The 21693-nt window shown below is 42.6% G+C and overlaps 1 protein-coding gene across 3 annotated transcripts in view; it reads left to right on the top strand.

The window, feature by feature from the left end:
• LOC308091815 (solute carrier family 45 member 3) overlaps positions 1–21693 on the top strand; it is an 83889-nt gene that overhangs the window by 29879 nt on the left and 32317 nt on the right. Inside the window, exons 1-2 of one of the 3 annotated variants that reach the window (XM_080437545.1) lie at positions 5805–5926; positions 16473–16808. In XM_080437545.1, the coding sequence (XP_080293671.1) occupies positions 16661–16808 (148 nt within the window). In that variant the 5' untranslated portion in view covers positions 5805–5926; positions 16473–16660. Of the gene's footprint in view, positions 1–5804; positions 5927–6579; positions 6820–16472; positions 16809–21693 lie in introns of those variants that run through there. The other 2 variants (XM_080437543.1, XM_080437544.1) reach the window with 2 other exon arrangements.

Genomic DNA, 21693 nt, shown 5'->3' with positions numbered 1-21693 from the left:
ACACAGACATTTACCGTGATTTTCATTTCACTGTCTTTAAAATAATGAAAATAACCGATCTACAAGCTCACAACGTGTCGCTTCATATGTATGATGAAGGGAATTCATTTATGAAAAAACTGAAAAAGTTGAAATATGGAGATATGACATTTCTACCTGACAGCAACGGGGGTGCAGTTAATCGAACAAATCAGTTTAAATGATTAAAAAATATATATATATTTTAATAAAATAATCTTAATTTAATAAAAACAATTTGGGAATGGGGAAATAAATGTATATATTTTTGTACTTAACACAAAAGAAAAATAAATAAATAGTGAAAATCGGTATACGTCAGCTGCATACATGCAGATACCAATATATTAAAAAAAATCTAATAACCGTTAGGGTGGCTATTAAAGAGCCATACATTTAATAATACATCAAATAATAAGCGGCCGGTCGCTATTAAAGAGCCACACGTTTCCCCTTCCGTTGACACACAATAACGTAGAGTGCTTGTTAATGATTGGTGTGAGGCTGTGTGTGTTCTAGACAACACTGTTTGAACAGGAAGGTAATCACAGGACAATGAGATGGTGAATGCAAATGATCTGCAGTTGTACCACGCACACGCACACGCACACGCACATCAGCATTACATTCACACACAGTGGAGACAACATGCAAGTCACCAAGTAGCATGCTGGGAGCAGTTAGGGGTTCGGTGCCTTGCTCAAGGACACTTGGAGGCAGAGATGTGGACTCGACTTACTTGATCAAAAAAATACTTGGACTTCAATCGCAATGACTTGTGACTTGACTTTTCAAGTCCACTTGATACCTTCCAACAAGCTTAGGACTTGTTTGGGACTATTCCACCTCTGCTTGGAGGTGATTCTAGGAGCTCCTATTGGGCATTAAAACAGGAACCATACGATTCGCACAGACAACTGCTCTACGTCCTGAACCTTTGTCTAGATAGATGCCTTTGGCATTCATTTAGGAAAAAAAAACAGAAGAATAGCCTCTTTTTTTTTAATGTTAGGTCAGTTATTTCACTGTTCGCAAGCGTTTTCATGTCAAGGACCCCCCCCCCCCCCCCACCCCCCACATCGATATGTATTTGGCAGCGGACCCCCCATCTGAACAGATTCAGTGCCAGGAACCCTGTTGGCAAGCGTACTTATTGAAGTCAGCAGTGTGTATTGTAGAACCATCTTTTAATCACTTAGCCCTATATATATATATATATATATATATATATATATATATATATATATATATATATATATATATATATATATATATATATATATATATATATATATATATATATATATATATATATATATATATATATACATACTGTACATAGTTGACCGCAGTTCCGCAGGGCTCTACACTAGGCCCCTTCCTGTTTTCACTCTACACTGACTGAATACCATCACCAAACATAGCGTTGCGAGTCGCGACGCGTCGTGAGCTTGTAGATCTGCTGTTGTGGATGAAAGTTTGGCCCAGAATAGGGCTGTTGGGTTCATGTGGTTAACTGCAGGCGGTCAGCCACTGCTGTAGCATCACTCTGTTTCTTATTGATCTGCCTCTGGACAGTCCTTAAATCCAGCTGCAGTCTAATGAACCCCCACAATCATCGCGCACACACACACACACACACACACACACACACACACACACACACACACACACACACACACACACACACACACACACACACACACACACACACACACACGCGCACCATTTTTGCTCATTGCAGTGTTATCAAATGAAAAGCTTTTCAGTAGATGGTAGGGCGTGGCCTGTGTGTGTGGTGTGTAGTCAGTATGTGTGATTGAATGGTCTTAGTTTAAAAGGCTCTCTCCATTCTGAAGCCAAATGAGTCGGAGCCAACGCCACTCCACTCTGCTCCGTGGCGGAGTCGTGTGAACGCTTATCATTCTGTGCCGATCTACAAGCTTGTGGATCTGCTATTGTTGCATGATTTGCATCCTTAAAAGTAACAGATTTGGACAAATGAGGTATCCACCCGACAGCAATGATTTGTGCAAATCACAGCAATGATTTGGAATCACAAACCCCCCCCCCCAAAGAAAAAAACTGTTGCGCGAGCGCTCTCTAGGGGGTGCGTGACATGAAAGGGCTAATGGTGGTGCTATGGTGTTATTTTAAATATATGAACATATATGCCAATATATGGCAAGTATGCTACATATATGCCATATTCAGGTTCATATATGTGCATATATGTGGATATATAGGACGTATGTCTCATATATAGCTTATTTATGGATATATATACATGTACTGTACATATATGTAGAGACATATATTGCAGGTGGCCAATTTAGAATGATATGTCACATATATGATAAACATATGTTGAATATATACAAAATATATGTTCATATATTTCCCTTTCCGTGGGGGGGGGGGGGGGGGGGGGCATTTTAAAAGGAACATTTGTAACTCAAATCTTTGCTTCTGGGGGGTCCCTGGAACTAAATATTTTGAGATGGGGGTCCGTGGCCAAATATTTTTTTTTGTGGTTCCTTGACATGAAAAAGTTTGAGAACCACTGATATAGCAACATAACCTTTAAAAAAAAAACTGTTAGGATTTAGAAGACATTTTTAGAACCGGAACCTCAGGTCTTAAAGGGTTAAACTAAGTTATTTTTTTTGTTCTGATCAAATCACCCGAAACATGTTGTTTTCAAATCCAGCATGCTCTTTTGGCAACTCTCCACGTGTGTGACTTCCAAGACGATGCTGTCATTATGGTTGTTTGGGTTCAGGACACTCTGAACTGCAGCATCTGCTTACAGTTTGATCTAAAGATACAGGACAATGAGGTCCAGGTCAACCCTTCAGCCGCTGCTAAACGGTAAACACGGTAAACACATGTTTCTGTCTCGCTGTCACAAGTTGTGGTTATTAATGTAAAATATACAAATAATTAGGGCTGTCACGATTACAAATTTAAGTTGATGATTAATTGTCACTCAAATAATTGCGATTAACAATTTAATTGTGTGTTTGGAGTTGAACATTGGAACATATGAAGCCTTTTTAGGGTTCCTAATCAAAAATTGCACAGGGCAGATATGACTAATAACTGAAATGTACAAAGAAATTATTTACATTTTAAAGACAATTATACATGTAAAAAAAAAAGCTGAAATAGCTGATCTACAAGCTTCACTTCGTGACGCGTTGTAAGCTTGTAGATCTGTTATTTCTGCTTTTTTAATATTTGAAAATATGTAAAAATCTTTCAACATGGAAACGATTAGATTAGACGATTAGATTGAGATTAGACGATTATGTAATAATTCCGACAGGCCTACAAATAACTGGACATTTTACCTATACAGTGATAAAATACATTTAAAAAAAGCCTTGACCAGATCCCTAGTTTAATTTGCTGAATGCTGAATCTGTATTTTACACAAAACCATGTGTGTCTGTTCAGGTGAGAACCGGTGCTATTTACCTGAATAGCCTGTAATCAACCCTGTGATAACATGCAATTGAGTGCATATATAGGTGGCAATAACTGTAGTCTTCTATGAATAGTTGTGGATTGATAATGTACTATGATTTAGTGTAAAAAACGATGCCACATATCGGTCGGATCTGGACCCAGACATGGGTGCAGCCCTCCTCAGAACAGTTCTATGGTGCTGTGGAAAAGCTACATTCCCTAGGTGGGGTTGGCGAAAGGGCCTACTCTGTGTGGAGTTTGCATGTTCTCCCCGTGTCTCCTAGGGTAGTTAATACCCTCACAAAAACATGTAGTAATCCTGGTCGCTATACCGCCTCCCCCATGACAGCCGAGGCGCCTGATGGAGGGGAAAGGAACTGGTTGGAATAACGTGTTCCTTCCACGCACTACGTCCAACCAGGGAAACTCTCCCCTGTCAGGTGACAAGAAGGTCAGTTGGCTCTCATGCATTGAAGGAGGCTTGAGCTCGGCCCTGGCCTCCCTAGGCTGGTGAGGGGAGTGTAGCGCCCAGGATCACTTAGAATATTGGCACCGGGTGAAAAATAAGGGTTACAAAATCGCGGGACAAAAAAAAATAAGAAAAAAAAGGAAAAGCTACATTAGTGGGTGAACTAGAAACATGATGTAACTTTTTCACTTGAAAGTATTTTTGTTTTACTTTCACGTGTGTGTGTGTGTGTGTGTGTGTGTGTGTGTGTGTGTGTGTGTGTGTGTGTGTGTGTGTGTGTGTGTGTGTGTGTGTGTGTGTGTGTGTGTGTGTGTGTGTGTGTGTGTGTGTGTGTGTGTGTGTGTGTGTGTGTATTTTTATTATTTTTTTCCCCTCCAAAATAACCATTGCACATACATTTGTCTTTATGTGGAATTTGTCTTTATCAACTTCTCAAAACACTATTTTTAGTCACGAGTGTCTCATGCTGGGGACAGACGCAAGCATCGGAAATGTTATTTTAAAGGTAATACATACTGATTCTGAAAACCTTGTTGTTGCTTTCCAACATCTCCTCAGAGCTAGGACCTTACAGGTTGGGTTTAGTGAAGCGTTTTGGAGCTTATTCCAAACTGAACTCTGGGAATCACAGCTCCATCAGACCATAGCAGGCCAAAGGTGTTGCCAAAAAGACTGCTTCATGATAACACGGTATGACTTTTAATTTGTCGTACGAGAAATGGCAAAAATAGCTGATCTTCAAGCTCACAAGCTTCAAGCTCCTCAAGCTCACTAGATTGACTATTTTCTAATTTTTTGACAGAAAGCCAAGCTCGTTTACGTTCATATTTTGTACTTACCGGCATTTACGCAAAAATAATTATCGGAACGCAAATGATCTCCACTAGCGCGCCTCTGACTTTCAGATAAAAAAATTAGGAACACGTGTGATCCGCACATATCAGAGATTTACACCCCGTTTTGTGAATCGCACGTCAGTTTGTCCTTAGAGGAAATACACCCCCCTTTTTAGACACTTTATTTACACACTTATTTACAAACAGCTTAGTGAATGAGGCCCAATGAATCACATTTCTTCCCATAATGCCCAAAGCAGGCACGGCAAGGGTTAAAAGGGTTTAAAAGCGTTCCACATTCAGACAAACAGTGGTCTGGGGTTTAACTAAAAGCCACGTCCTGATTGGCTGCTGAACATGACACCGGTTAAAGGATCTATTCTATAGGATTTCCAGTGAGGAGTGATACATAGAAAGAGAGGGGAGTGGTCCGGTGTACATTACTGTGGTCATATCAATTCACTCTTTGTTTCCTGACTGCCTCTTGTGCTATGACAGCATACCACAAGGGTGTGTGTGTGTGTGTGTGTGTGTCTGTGTCTGTGTGTACTTGTATTTCTATACTTGTCAGTGGTGTAAAGTAACTAAGTACATTTACTCAAGTACTGTACTTAACTCTCTCAGTGCCAAGAGTATTTTCATAAAGTACTCCCCCAGTGCCAGCAATTTGCCTTTTATTTTATTTTTAAATTTTGTAATTTTTCATTCAAATAAATGATCTGATTGGGTTTTTAAACCCATAATACAGTTCTACCAGTAGAGAGCAACAAATCGACACATTGATGATCTCGCTGGCTCACTCGCCCCCTCCCAAACAGGCTCACGTCACATCCGGTCATAACCGGATGTTGACATTTTTGACAATCGTTGATTGGGCTAAATTACGATGTGATACACAACTTTCCCTATTCTGGCCAAAAATGACCGCGGGAAAAAAATGAGAACCGGAAACGGAATCTGCGTCATGAAACCGGAACCCAATGAGTCTGAAGGAGTCAGGAAGCGAAAGTGATCATGAAAAATAAACAGAATAGCGCGACCACAGTCAAAAGTAAAAACTCGGGATTTCTCGTGCTGGCACTGAGGGTACTCGGGAAAAACTCGGGATATCTCGGGGCGTGGCACTGAGAGAGTTAAGTACAATTTTGAGATATTTTTACTTTACTGGAGTATTTCCAATGTTCAGTATTTTTACTTCCACTCCACTACATCTCAGAGGCAAACTAAAGAAATGGCTGTTTATGGTTAAAAACATATTTTTAGAGTTGGCTTTACAATGATAAAAGATTCAGGTTGGGGTTCTAGGGTTATAGTTTAGACATTTAGAGGTTAGGTTTAAGGGTTATTGGTTGGAGTTATGCAGGATTTATACTGCTGCGCCAGTGTGTGTGTGTGGCACACTGAAAATAGCTGCTCTGGAAAGCTTGCGACGTGTCATGCTGCAACGTGTGTGTGTGTGACTGTGTGTGTGACTGTCTTACGAACGCGGTACAACTTGCATATTTCTTTACTCGTCTCATCGTGAGGTGAGACAGACAGACAGACAGACAGACAGACTGACTGGGAAAGTGACAGGATTCCTGAAGTACTTTGGGAGTTTCCCAGATGGCAGATTGACAGGTTGGAGCACACACACACACACACACACACACACACACACACACACACGGAGCAGTGAGTCATGGGAGGGAAGCGGTGTGGTGGTGAAAGGAGGTGGGCAGACAGAGAGAGAGAGAAAGAGAGAGAGTGGTACAGACAGAGAGAGAGAGAGAGCGAGAGAGAGTGTGGTACAGACATAGCGCTGCGAGTCGGGCAGGTGGTCAAAAACAGCCAGAGGGAATGTGCTCCGCTGCTCCACGCAGCGAGGGGAGTGTGTGTTTGTATGAGCGTGTATGAGTGTGTGTGTTTATTGAATCAGGAGTGTGTGTGTGAGTGCTCTGTGAATGGAATTACCTTTCTGATGTCAGCCATGGAAGTCTGGAGATCACTTCCTGACTGACTGAGGCATCTCTTTTACTCGGGATAGTGAGTATCGTTTTCCTCCACTTATTATTCTATCTGGTTATTCTGCTCTCATCATATATGTCTCTCTCTCTCTGTCTGTGTGTCTGTCTCTCTCTCTCTCTCTCTCTCTCTCTCTCTCTCTCTCTGTGAACTTGTAAGGGGAGGAGGGTGTTTATGTGAGCTCTGGGATGCAAATAGTCTTGTTAAATGCTGGCCGGGGGTTGCAGTGTGACAGCGTGTGTGACAGTGTGTGACAGGACAGAGCCAGGCTGTGTCAGTTATGCATGGACACGTTGGACAGTTGGGATGTCGTCACATGTCAAAGCCTTCTGTCTGTCCCTCAATGTGGGACGTGTTCACTGTAGCGTAGGAACTGTACAGCTGTGTGCTGAGGATGACGGAAAATCTCTGAGAGAGAGAGAGAGAGAGACAGAGAAAGAAACGAACAGTGAGAGAGAGAGAGAGAGTCTGTGAGTCTGGCTATTTATTTTAATTTTTTTAGTAGGCAATTATTTTAACCCTTTTTTCTCACCATTGAGTCATTATGCCATTTTTGTTTTTTCATTAAATAAAATTTGAAAACTTTAGTTACTAGTTTTTAGATTTGTATTATTATTACGAAACACATTACCCACTTCAGCCCTATATCGCATTTCAGCCATTTGAAAATAGCCGATCTACAAGCACACGATGCGTCGCGATGCGACACATGTGAGCTTGTAGATCTGCTATTTTCAGAAGATTTTTATACATCTTACACATTTGAAAACTTGTGAAATGGGACCTTCTGCATAATGAGTATTTTCAACTTTTGGTACTTTAAGTTCATTTTGATACCAATACTTTTGTACTCTTACTCAAGTAAATTTTGAATTCCTCCCACTGCTTGCCCGCTGCTGCTCTTGTACCCTACCGGCTCACCTGCCAGTGAGGAGCCCCCACTGGGAGGACATGATACCACCTCTTCTGTCCTATACTCCTCCCGCACAACACTCCCTGTCTGACAGCCCCCCCCCCCCCCAGCCCAGTAGGAGTATAAGTACAGTGACAGACACAAACTTGTATATGTTATGACTCAAACAAGAGTGCTTTGGGACTTGGGAGTCACTAATCTTCAGCTCCCGGGCTCTATACTGTGTACTATGCAATAGATGGTTTGTTTTTTCTTTAGGTTTTTAAACTTAACCCGTTAAGACCGGGAAAGATTTTTAACCACTTTACCACTTATTTTATACTTTGGCTATTCAAAAATAGCAGATATACAAGCTCATAGTGGGCACGGAGTGCCGCGCTATGAGCTTGTAGATCTATATTTTTGAAAAATGTTGAATTTGTGCAAATCTTTGAATATATGTACTATATATATATATATATATATATATATATATATTTTTTTTTAACATTTGTTATTCAATTCTTTGCTTCTGGGGGGTCCCTGGAACAAAATATTTTGAGATGGGGGTCCGCGGCCAAATACCTATTAATTTCGGGGGTCCTTGACATGAAAAGTTTGAGAACCACTGATATTATAGCAACATAAGTTTAAATAAAAATAACTGTTAGGATTTAGAAGACATTAGAATCACCAGAAGCAAAGATTTGAGTTAAAAATGTTTGCTTTAAAAAGCAAATATATACATTCAAAGATGTGCACACATTTTCACGATTTTTCAAAAATAGCAGATCTACAAGCCCATAGCACTCGGTGCCGCGCTATGAGCTTGTAGATCTGCTATTTTTGAATAGCTTAAATAAATCTAAGAATGACACAGATGCGTTCCCGTTCTGAATGGGTTAAATAGGATGTCTTCTGAGTCACGGGCATGAATAATTATGCAGAGAGATGGAGGGTACTTCACTTGTGGGCGCTGGGCAGGCGTCCACACGTATGATTAGAAGCCTTAGGAAGCACACGTATGCTTATCTGTCCTCCTGCTGACATTGATTGGATGTCATTGTCTTCTCCATCAAGTCTTCTCTGTGAGGAGCTCTACTTTAAAACAACGTCAAGTCTTCTCTGTGACCGAAAGGGCCTTTCTGTGTGGAGTTTGCATGTTCTCCCCGTGTCCCCTAGGGTAGGTAACCCTCACAAAAACATGCAGTAAACCTGGTCCCTATACTGCCTCCCCCTGGTCAGCCGGGGAGCCTGATGGAGGGGAAAGGAACTGGTTGGAATAACGTGTTCCTTCCACTCGCTACGTCCTACCGGGGAAATTCCCCCCTGTCAGGTGATAAGAAGCGGCTTGCTAGCTCCTCATGCATTGAAGGAGGCATGAGCTCTGCTCGAGGCTCTCTCCAGGCTGGCAGAGGGAGAGTAGCGCCCAGGATTACATAGGCAATTGGCACTGGGTGAAAAACATGGGTTACAAAATCGTGGGAAAAAAAAAGAAGTCTCCTCTCTAAGCTCTACTTTAAAATAAAGTGGAGCTTGGTTGTGTGGCTGAAATTCTCCCAGAAATCATCTCCGTTCAATAAATGTAATCACATATTTATTTTTTATTAGATTTTATATCCTATGAATTATGACATACAATGAACATTTGATCCTCCAGAATTGGATTATCCAAAACATCCAAATTCACGTGGCATCCGCTGTGGTTTCTTCACATTTTAAGCACTGTTCCGTTGACTGTATGGTGGGAGCATTTGAAAGTGGTTTTAGCCGACCGTCTTCAAGACGACATTTACCAAACAGAATACACCATTTATCGGGGGTCTTTAAGCTCGATTTCTACTTTGTCGCGCACCGAAAATAGCCGATCTACAAGCTCACAACGTGCCGCTTTCGCGAAACGTTTTGAGCTTGTAGATCGGCAATTTTTTGTGCTGTGCCTTGGTGCTGGAGAGAGAGGGTCACTAATAGCCTCTGAAGCCATTCAGCTTGAGCCAAAAAAACACCTCCTCCGAGGTTCCCAGCACCACGGCAGTTCTGATGTCACCTCGGAGCAATGCCCCCCCCCAACCCCCCGCCCCCACCACCTTCTCTTGAGACCCAACACTCTACTTAACGTCCCACCCCCCCCCGACTCTTTCTATAGCACTGTTTATATGAATAGAAATGGGCCTGATACCTCACTCTATAAAGTGACTCTCCCTGGCTCAATGTACACAAAGGCTGTTTTGTGTTGCAGGAGTCAATTAGGGCTGATTTTGGGGGCCGGCGTCTGAATAGGACCGGGCAAATAGGGCAAATTGAGAGTTTTGTAATGACAAAAAGCGAACGCACTCGCTTGCGCGCGTGTGCGCACACACACACACACACACACACACACGCGCCACCTCCCCTCCACTCTCTTTTCGTTGTAATGCTTATATGTGACAGGGGAGCCAGGACAACATGTGTGTGTGTGTGTTAGACAAAATCAATGTGTGTGTGTGTGTGTGTGTGTGTGTGTGTGTGTGTGAAATGACTGTGCAGGCTGTCAACCTGAGAGATGTGCTCTCTCTCTCTCTCTGCTCTGCCAACTTCTCACACTACCAGAAACCTGACACAACTCACTGTGTCCGAGTCTCTTCTCCTACACAATGTCTTGGCAGACACACACACTCCACAGCCCACTGCATGGTGGAGCTGATCGCTACATTTACCCACATTGTATCCACTTAACCCATTCAATCCAGGAACACATCTGTCTGTGTCATTTTTAGATTTCTTTGGCAATTTTTTGAAAATCTGTCTCAACAAATGTCTAATTGACGCCACTGATGGAGGGAGTGGAGGAGAGGACGGGAGGGAGTGGAGGCTGTTCCGCAGCCTGTGAATGGTCCCAGGATCACCAAAGAACAGCACACCCAGAAAGCGCGTGATCACAACAAAATAAAGCTAGTTTTGTTCAGTGCTATATGGGATTTATAAAAGTCCCCTTTTCTCTGCTTTCTGTTGTCTTTGGCAAAAACAAGCCACATTCAACTGGCCATAGCTATGGAATGGATTACCGCGACCGGACAGTACCCCCCCCCCCCCCCCCCGATTCTACGAGACCCCCGTGTGTGTATTTAGGCGATCTCCGTGAGAAAACTTTTGTTTTCGGCGGCAGTGGGGTGACACTATTACACTATTACTCTGGCAGTTAACGAGTTAATCACCTTGTTATGTTGCTCATCACTGATGCAATACAAGATGGATTTAGCTGTTGCGACATCGTCGGCAACTGTCTATTTTTTTGCTTAACAGCAGGTCTCTTAATGGCGTGTATCGGCTCCGTCGGAATTCAACAAATTTAACCCATTAAGACCTGAAAAAAAAAAAATAGCAGATCTACAAGTTCATAGCGCGGCACTCGGTGCCGCGCTATGAACTCTATGAATTGTAAATAAATACATGCTCCGTCCTTGAGTTCTCAACGGGCCTGAAAATGAAGGCCCGGCCCTAACTGGGCCTACTGGGCCGGCCCGAGGCTCAGCCCGACCCGAACAATTACAATACTTTTGGCCCGAAAACCAGAAAAAAATGATTTTTTTTCTTCACGGAACCCGAGGCAGAACCCGACAAATTAGCATAGATTTTGGGCCCGGCTCGAACACGTCTGGTCGGGTAGGTTCAGACTCAAAACTCAAATGGTTGAAAATAGCAGATCTACAAGCATCGCGACGCGTTGTGAGCTTGTAGATCGGCTATTTTCAAATAGCCTATGTATAAAATAGGCTAAAGTGGTATGTTTAATAATGTAATAATGTATATAGATCTGCATAGTAACTAAAGTTTTCAAATAATTGTAGTGGAGTAAAAGTACTATATATATATATATATATATATATATATATATATATATATATATATATATATATATATATATATATATATATATATATATATATATATATATATATATATATATATATATATACGTATATATATATATATATATATATATATATATACGTATATATTATACTGTAGGAACATGATAGGAATGGTTAAAGTGAACCGTTTAGGAATCGGACCATTAAGAGGGAATCGTTAAAACGATCCCAAGGATCCCAACCCTCTCTCCATCCCTCGTTCCATTTCATTCCTTCCATCCTTCCTTCCAAACCAGTGAAACCACCAGTGTTTAGTGTTTGGGTCAAGAAGACTTTCAGCAAACCGTTCAATTTGACAAAACCCTGGAATCTGACCCCATGCAGCAGCAGTGTCAGGGCAGCTGGCCAGCTGCTCTGTGGGCTTACAGGCTGTAGACCAATCACATCTCTCTATTTCAGTGGTTCTCAAACTTCTTCCATGTCAAGGACCCCCAACACGATATGTATTTGGACCCCCATCTAAAACAATTTGGTTCCAGGGACCCCCCAGAAGCAAAGATTTGAGTTACAAATGATCGCTTAAAAATATATATATAAAGATTTACACAAATCTTCACGATAAAAAAAATAAAATCACACACAGTGTTAAGTGAGTGGTGCCTGCACTCCTGATTGTGCTTAATTAGTGTAACTGGTTGCATTTTTTTGTTGCAATCAGCTGCAGCTGTTGAGGCTGTGCTCAAACATACGGACACCCGGACGGACAGACACACACACAAAGTCAGTCCTTGTGAGTGGTTGGCACCACTCAAAAAATAGCAGATCTACAAGCTCATAGCTCATATGAGCTTATGTATCATTTAACGCTGGGGACCCCAAGGACCCCTGGGGGTCCCCGAACCCCACTTTGAGAACCAATGCTCTATAGGTGCCGTCGGGGGGCCCTTCTGTGTGCAGTCAGTGGGAAGAAGGCCTGGCGGGGGGCTCTGCCTGGCTGCATGGCGGGGGGATTCAGTGCCATTCAACATGAGCCATGAAAGCATAACCAGTCCGTAGGCAGAGATGTCAAAAAGAGTTCCTCTTTAGAATGCAGGGCAAGAGACCACGCTGACCTCAGGGGCTAGAGCCAGGCACACACACACACACACACACACACACACACACACACACACACACACACACACACACACACACACACACACACACACACACACACACACACACACACACACACAGACGCAGAGAGACAGGCGTTTGTGTTTATATACTTGTGAGGACATCATCATTTTTGGATGGGGTTCTTATGAATGTTCTTCACCCATTCAGTCCGTCATTTTAGATTTCTTTGGCTATTCAAAAATAGCAGATCTACAAGCTCATAGCGCGGCACCGAGTGCTATGAGCTTGTAGTTCTGCTATTTAAAAAAAATCTTTGAATATATGTTTTTTTTAAAGTGAACATTTGTAAAATGTTTTGTTCCAGGGACCCCCACAGAAGCAAAGATTTGAGTTACAAATGTTTGCTTTAAAAAAGATATATACAAGGAACAGGAAAATGATAGTTGTCCTCAAAATGTCTTTGTCAAAGTCTACTATACTTGTGGGGACATTCAAACACACACACACACACACACCACGGGGGTGTGTGAAGTCGCTCTTGGTAACAGGTACTTTGTTTTTCCACTGCATATAGCATCCCCTCAATGTAGCTGGTTGTCATAGCAACATACGTAGCAGAGTGCTAAAAGAACAACGGTGACTTGTCTGTAAATAATAGTTTTACAACTACAAGTTTAACGTATATCCGTGAAGTTCGTCAAATCGAGGAGGCGTTGAATTGTGCAAAGCATTACTGTTAGTTCTGACCAGTCATCAATGGACTTTTTAAATTTACATGTTTGTCATTAAAAATCCGAGCTTGTGTCGTGACTTTTGGACTTTTGGATCTCTCGGAGGGTGTAGATGTTTACATCCCATAGCCCGAGGAGAGGTCGCCTGCTGTATCCAATCGGATTTCAATTCATACTTCACTTGTTCCAAGAAAAATAACTATCCACTTGTGTGTCCTTCTTGCGCCAAGCTCTCCTCTCTGACCAATCAGTGTGCAGTGTTCTCTCCCCTCTGACCAATCAGTGTGCAGTGTTCTCTCCCCTCTGACCAATCAATGTGCAGTGTTCTCTCCTCACTGACCAATCGGTGTGCAGTGTTCTCTCCTCACTGACCAATCAGTGTGCAGGGTTTTCACCTCACCTTTTTCCAGTAGTGGAAGTTGTACTCAGATTATGGGCTTAACCCATTCAAAGGTCGTCTAAATCCTAACAACCCCCATCTCAAAATGTTCCAGGGACCCCCACAGACGCAAAGATTTTAGTTACAAATGTTCGCTTTAAAAATATATATATTCAAAGATTTGCACACATTTTCACGATTTAAAAACAAAGTGTGTGTGTGTGTGTGTGCAACCCGATCTCCAGAGATTACCGTAACATTGCACGGAACGAGTGCACTTCATTCCGTGGATAGCCGCCTCGGAACTCCCGAATTGCGTGCATATGGTACGGCGCTGCCTTTGTGACAAAACCATTTCGGAGGCGCGCAGTCACAGGCGAATTGTCACCCCGTGAAGGACCACCGAGGGAGCTAAGGCGACCGAGTTGCCGTCCTGAACGGTGTGACATTCGCCTGTGCCTACTCAGCGCCGTTTGAGTTATGTACCGATAGGCACAGAATCGTAAATTTTATTGTGCGGACTGCTCTGCTTCCGGGTTTTTCCGTGTTGCGACTGGTTACGCCCACCGTGGGACTCGCCGTACATATGCACGCAATTTGGGAGTTCCGAGGCGACTATCCACGGAATGAAGTGCACTCGTTCCGTGCAATGTTACGGTATTCTCTGGAGATCAGGCTGGTGTGTGTGTGTGTGCGCGTGCGCGCAACAGATGGACATCCATCCATGGAGATCTTTCACACCTTAACCTGAAGCTGTCTCTCTTAACACCTCTCTGCTGAGAGGATGGAGTTGACTGAGATGTCACCTGTTTGTGTCGAGCATTATAGCCACACGCTGAAACTATTCTCACAGAAATGTAGGGCGGCGACTAAACATAATGTTCATCCATTTCACTTATGCTGTAAAACTGTACATGAGGTGATGAAGTGCAAAGTACTGCTAAATGCTCATCATGATTTATCTGAACCCAAGGCCAATAATCAAAATAATATTGTCAACACAGGCCATATATTGGAGAACAGCCAACTGGTGACAAAAACTGATAATTTCCTTTAACCCATTAAGACCTGAGGGCGATTCTTAGCTAATGTCTTCCAAATCCCAACAGTTTTCTGAAAAACGTATGTTTCTATATCAGTGGTTCTCAAACATTTTCATGTCAAGGACCCCCACAATGATATGTATTAGGTCCAGGGACCCCCAGAAGTAAAGATTTGAGTTAATGTTTGCTTTAAAAGAATATATATATATAAGGATTTGCACACATTTTCATGATTTTTCTAAAATAGCAGATCTACAAGCTTGTAGCGCGGCACTCGCGCTATGAGCTTGTAGATCTGCTATTTTTGAATAGCCAAAGTGTAAAATAATGCTTTTTAGCTCAAATCAAAAAGTGACACAGATGCGTTCCAGGTCTTAATGGGTTAAAAATGATACCAGATTTACAAGCAATGTTTCAACAAATGAATGATTAAATATGATTATGTAATACTTGTGACAGCCCTACTGCTGTCGTGCCAACTGTTGAGTTTCTAACAAGGACAGAAAAAAACTGCAGATAGAGAATACATATTGGCAATGGTTGGATGAGGTTGGATGTGGTTGGATGAGTTTGCCACGTAGCTCTGACTCATCTCCTGTGTCTGCTTGGATGAGGAGAGGACAGTCATGGTTTATACTTTTATACTGGGTCACCTTTTCAATTGAGCAAATGTTATTTTTGTTATAATCTTTCACTGGTATATCTTTCACAATAACAATGTACGGTATGTATTTTTACGTTAATACAGTACCGAGTCGGAGCCTGCAGCATTCTTTTTTTCCTTTTTTTTTTCAAGATCCCCCCCCCCCCCCCCCCCTGAAAATAACCGCTCTGCAAGCTTTTTAAAATCCAAATTGAAAATAGACGTAGAAATATAAGCTTTAAGGCCATGTTCAGAATGGCATCCCAAATCTGATGTGTGGCCTATATCCAGATTGGAATCGCATTGTTTTTATGCAGTCTGAACAACAGCCAAAAAATACATGGGAACTGATTTTTGCCAGATTAGAATCATATTCCTTAGCCTTGTTCAGACTGCATAAGACCAATCCCACTCCAATCTGGATAGGAAATCCTGGATGTGGACTGCCAGAGCCGAAACTAGGGTTACAAGACCCCACAAGGCCCCATTTCCACCAAAATAACTTTGCTTGTAGAACCGGCTCCATTCTAGATTCTTGGAACCGTGGTGCTTTCTAGCGAACTGGTCTAGCAAAAAAATGTGTCATGGATTGGTCTCTGGTTGTAAGTAGTGATGGGTCGTTTGATTGATTGAATACTTTATTAGATCGTATCATGACTGATTCGTTTAAAATAACTAGTTATTTGGTGTGAATGTGAACGAACCCGTTCACTTCCTGAAGCTCTTACGTTCACGCTTTCGTTCATGCCCCCCGTCCCCTCCCCCCATACACAGGACGGGAGGACGGGCTGTTCCTAAGAGGGACGGACAGACAGACAGCGGTGCGGTTCAGTTGCTTTTCACTAGACATGAACGAATCATTTGAACGAATCATTTGAACGGATCATTTGAACAGATCATTGCCGTGAACATGAACACAATCGCTCATTCACTGAAATGAACGTTTTTTTTGTGTCCTACCACTAGTTGTAAGGATGCCATCATAACCCTCCATCCTCCTCCTCCGTGTCCCACAGATCCATAATGCAGAGGAGACCATGGCCCCTGCAGGTCATCTGAGACGTGCGCGTGTCCTCGCTGCTCCTCCTCCATCTCCCCGGAGGTTGTCCCCTCCTCCTCCTCCTCCTCCTGCTCCTCCGACCGTCACCTCCCCCCCTCCTCCCCCCACCTGGTCCCTGTCCCAGAGGAGAGGAGTAACACAAGGATGCCTGGATGGAGGGCTCAGTGGCGTCTGGTCCTGCTGAACTCCCTGACCTGTGGGCTGGAGATCTGTGTGGCGGCCGGCATCACCTACGTCCCTCCTCTGCTGCTGGAGGCCGGCGTGGAGGAGCGCTACATGACCATGGTGCTAGGTAAAAACACACTTAACACACTTAACTCTTTCACCGCCAGGTCTGTGTTAAGAAATTCTAAAATAATTCAAAATCTTCCAAACATTTCCAGATTTTTCAAAATGTTTCAAAAATAGCAGATGTACAAGTTTTTCTGACTTAATGAATGAATTAATTCTGGCACTCAATGAGTTAATGAATGTTTGCTTACTATATGACATGCCCAAATTAGGGACGCTATAGGGTTCATGTGGTTAAGCCTCTACATGTCCACAGTTTGAAAATCATTTTTGAAATGTAAAAGAATACCATAAAATCAGATGAACAGAACCGTGTGAGCTTGCCGATGTAGAACGTTGTAAATGGTAAATGGTGCATTTATATAGCGCTTTTATCCAAAGCACTTCACATAGATTTTGCATTACATTCACCCATTCACACACACATTCACACACCGATGGCAGAGGAAACCATGCAAGACACCAACCTGCTCATCTGGAGCAATTAGGGGTTCAGTGTCATGCTCAAGGACATTTTAACACTAACTCTGGGGGAGCCCGGGATCGAACTGGGGACGTCACGGTTCCCATCCGGCCGCTCTACCCCTGATCCACTGCCGCGTGAAAATGTGCATTATACGGATATCGGGTCCGAAAATGATGAAAGGGGATCTTGTTACTGCGTGTGTGCGTGTGCATGTCTGCACGTCACGTGCACGTTCTCTTATCTCTCTCTCTCTTTGTCCATTTCTCAACCTCTTTGACAGAATACATTCATTAAACATGAAAGGCAGAGTAGGGGTTCCCTCTCTCTCTCTCTCTCTCTCTCTCACACACACACACACACACACACACACACACACACACACACACACACACACACACACACACACACACACACACACACACACACACACACACACGCCCTGAGGGAGGAACAGGATCTGTTGGGTTGGGTTGCAGTGGTTTTTCTTGCTGACCACATAGTGTCTTGATGTCCAGCGGTTCATATGTTCAGGGTTCTTAACCTATTCAGTACGGGAACGCATACTGTGTCATTTTAGATTGTTTTGCTATATCCATTGTTTTATACTTTGGGTTATTTTCTTTTTTATCGTGAACATTTGTGCAAATCTTTGAATATATATATATATATGTATTTTTTAAACAACATTTGTAAGTCAAACCTTTGCTTCTGGGGGTCCCTGGAACAAAATATGTTGAGATGGGGTCGGCGGACAAATACATTTAATTTTGGGTATGATGGTTTTACCCATCAAAATATGTCGTTTTTTTTCATCATTTGTTTGTCAGAACATTTTAAAATGTTGTAATTTTTCAAATATAGCCGAAGTATTAAATAGGGTTAAAGTTGTTAAATTGTTGATCATTTAGCTGGGGACCCCCTTTAGGACCATTGGGGCTCCCCAGACCACACTTTGAGAACCACTGGCCTAGTTCGCTGATTTCATTTAATCTCACAAGCCGAGTGCTTAATTTACTGATGTTTATTTAATATACAAGCACAGTGGAGTGTGTGTGGAGCTTTGATGCACGTCACACAGATACTGATTTATGAGTCACAACAACTTTGTGTCACAACTTTCTGAGAAACTTAGATGAGATAAATTAAGAAGAAGTTGTTGGTGCTGCTGTGTCAACAAGTATCTCTAAGAAATGTGCTTGCACACAATTACTGTGTGTGTGCATGTGCGTGTGTGCGTGCACGCTCGTCTTTTCTATTTGAACGCCAGGTTTAAAGTATTTAAAAATATTGACACATAGCCTGTCACAATTATTACATAATTGCCTAATCGCAATTATTTGAGATAAAAGCAATTATATGGTGTTTCCGTTTGTAGATCAGAATCAGAATCAGAATCAGTTTTATTGTCACATCACAGGTTTACAAGGTAAAAAAGTGGGTGAAATTCTTTTTTGTACATCGTTCCCATCGCAACGTTAGTTTCCATAGAAAGAAGAGGGGGGGGGGAGAAGAAGAGGGTGGGGGGCAGGTGGGAAGGAGATCAAAAACAAGAGAGCAACAGAAGGCCAGACAAGTTATCTACATATTTACAAATTACCTGAGATAATAAAAACTAAAAAACTAAACTAAGGTGCCTGAGCGTAGCAGCAATGTATTGTACTGTGCATGTTATACTTATACTGTGCATGATAGACAAAGGACGTTAAGGTGCTTAGAGGAAAAGGAGCACAATAAAAAGACCCAAAAAAAGTCAGTGCGTTATACAAGGGATTAAGGTGCAAAAGGTCAGTGCGTGTCCACCTAGAGTGGACTGACCCTAGTATAATCCGCATGTAGCTCCATGAGGGAGTGCAACAAAAAGTCATTTGTACCTGGTGTAGTCCACAGGTGTGTCCGAGGGGGGGCTAAAGTCCAAGTCATTGTCCCTGGTATAATCCACAGGTGTGTTCAGGAAGAGCCAGAAAAGTCTGCGCCGCCTGCTGTCAGGCTGCTGAACTCATCCAGGCTTATGCCCCATTCAGCATTCTGACAGCGGCTGGATTGAAACTACACCAAAATCTGGTGGTGGAACTCTTGATACTGCGGTAGAGCCCCTTGCCCGGTCGCGGTCGTTGTAGGGGGTTGAACAGTCTATGACTTGGGTGGTGCTTGTCCTTGATGATGCGCTTGGCTTTGACCACGCACCGCTTTTTGTACAGTTCCTGGAGCGCTGGGAGCTCGATTCCCATTATCCGCTCTGCCGATCGCACTACTCGTTGTAGGCTGACCTTTTCTCGGGCAGTGCAGTTCCCGTACCAGGCCGTGACACAGCCTGTTAGGATGCCTTCAACAGAACTGTTGTAGTACAGCCTGAGGATGCGACGTCCTACTCCGAGCTTCTTCAGGCGGCGGAGCCAGTACAGTCGCTGCTGAGCCTTTTTCCTCACGTGTGTGGAGTGCGTCTCCCATTTGAGGTCCTCCTCGATGTGTACTCCGAGGAACTTGAACTCGCTGACCCTTTCCACTGCAGCACCGTCGATGAGGATGGGCGCATGGTCTCTCCGCGGCCTCCTGAAATCCACGATCAGTTCTTTGGTCTTGTCGACGTTAAGAGAGAGGTTGTTCTCACGGCACCAGTGTGCCAGTGATTTGATCTCCTCTCTGTAGTCAGACTCGTCGATGTTCATACATACATGTTCAAATTAGTGTAAATAGCTGATCTACAAGCTCACACCGCATCGTTATGTGATGCATTGTGAGCTTGTAGATTGGCTATTTCCCCCTTTTTAATTGTTTTATGAAATGAAGACCTGACAGACATCTGCTTTGTGACCGTTTGTTTGTTAGAACTTAAAAAGAGATGTCTGACTACGTTTCCTGTTTTGCATAAAGGAACATGTATCATTGTTTTCCACAGCAACAAAGCATTGTATGCTAGTGGACGGTAAGATATGATGTAAGCTAGCTGAGGTCTTCAATAAGTTGCCCAGTCTTTGGCAGTGGTGTAAAGTAACTACATTTACTCAAGTATTGTACTCAAGAAGCAAGAACTTGAAGCACCACTTTGTAACTTATAATAAGAGTTATATATTATTATAATAATTTATACGTCTGTGGAGCTATCGTTGAAAAAGGTTATTCTGCAACACAATTTTACCTTAATAAACATTGTCATAAATACTCTATGCTTCCAGTCGCTAGTTTAATCACCATGATATGCGTTTTGGTAAATGATGGGCCCAATTTATTTAAAATTGACGATAAAGTAGGGTATGCTGTAGGAGGGGCGGTATGATTTGATTGACAAGCTACACAACCAATAGCATTCATTCCCCGCCCCCGCTCTTGATTGACAAGCTACCCAACCAATTGCATTAATTTCCGGTTGTGCAGGATATGACGCGATATAGAAAGATGGCGGATTTGAAATGGCTGAAAAATAGGCTTCATTTACGGTCTGTAGAAACCAATGGCGTCACTCTGTCCATTCTTTTTACTGTCTATGGTCTAGAGGTTTAGTGTGATCATGTGACTGTGCCTCAGGGTACATAGTGTAGCTTCTTTCCCAGCCAGGATTTCAAAGCCATGATGGAGGCTGTTTGTGTCACACCATCACCTGTTGTTTGTGTTGAGGAGGTAATCACACGCTAATTGAAAGGCACCGCCGGGATGGGAAACTGCTGGAGGCACTACCACAGTATCCCAGACACTCTCTCTCACAAACAAACACACACACACACACACACACACACACACACACACACACACACACACACACACTACACAACTGATTATACACTCAGAGAATTCACCCTATGCTGCTTTCAAGTGATAGTGATAGTTTTCTCCATGTCTGGAATACGTTGCACCTGGTCCAGACGACTTTAGGCCCCCTGTGCCATTAAAAATGCATATCAAACTAGGATTCGCTTTAAAAAAAATATATGTATTCAAAGATTTGCACACATTTTCACGATTTAAAACAAATAGCAGATCTACAAGCTCGTAGTGCGGCACTCGGTGCCGCGCTACGAGCTTGTATATCTGCTATTTTTGAATAGCCCAAAGTAGAAATGAATGGAAAATGGTTGAGAATCGACTGTCTATCATCATGTATATTATCTGACATCTAATGAAAGCACGTTTTAGATCCCATGTAGAAAGATGCAAGAGCAGTGGTAAACCTAACCGGTTTTGCTGACCCATCTCATTATTATTGAAGGATTTTGCGGAAGTGCAAAAATGAAATGAAGACCTGACAGACATCTGCTTTGTGACCGTTTGTTTGTTAGAACATAAAAAGAGATGTCTGACTACGTTTCCTGTTTTTCATAAGGGAACATGTATCATTTTTTTCCCACAGCAACAAAGCATTGTATTATTGTATGCTAGTGGACATATGCTGTAAGCTAGCTGAGGTCTTAAATAGATGACCAGTCTT

The sequence above is a fragment of the Gymnoscopelus braueri genome (genome assembly GCF_963280865.1).
Source record: "Gymnoscopelus braueri genome assembly, chromosome: 9".
Lineage (NCBI taxonomy): Eukaryota > Metazoa > Chordata > Actinopteri > Myctophiformes > Myctophidae > Gymnoscopelus > Gymnoscopelus braueri.
This window is presented reverse-complemented; position numbering and strand designations above follow the sequence as displayed.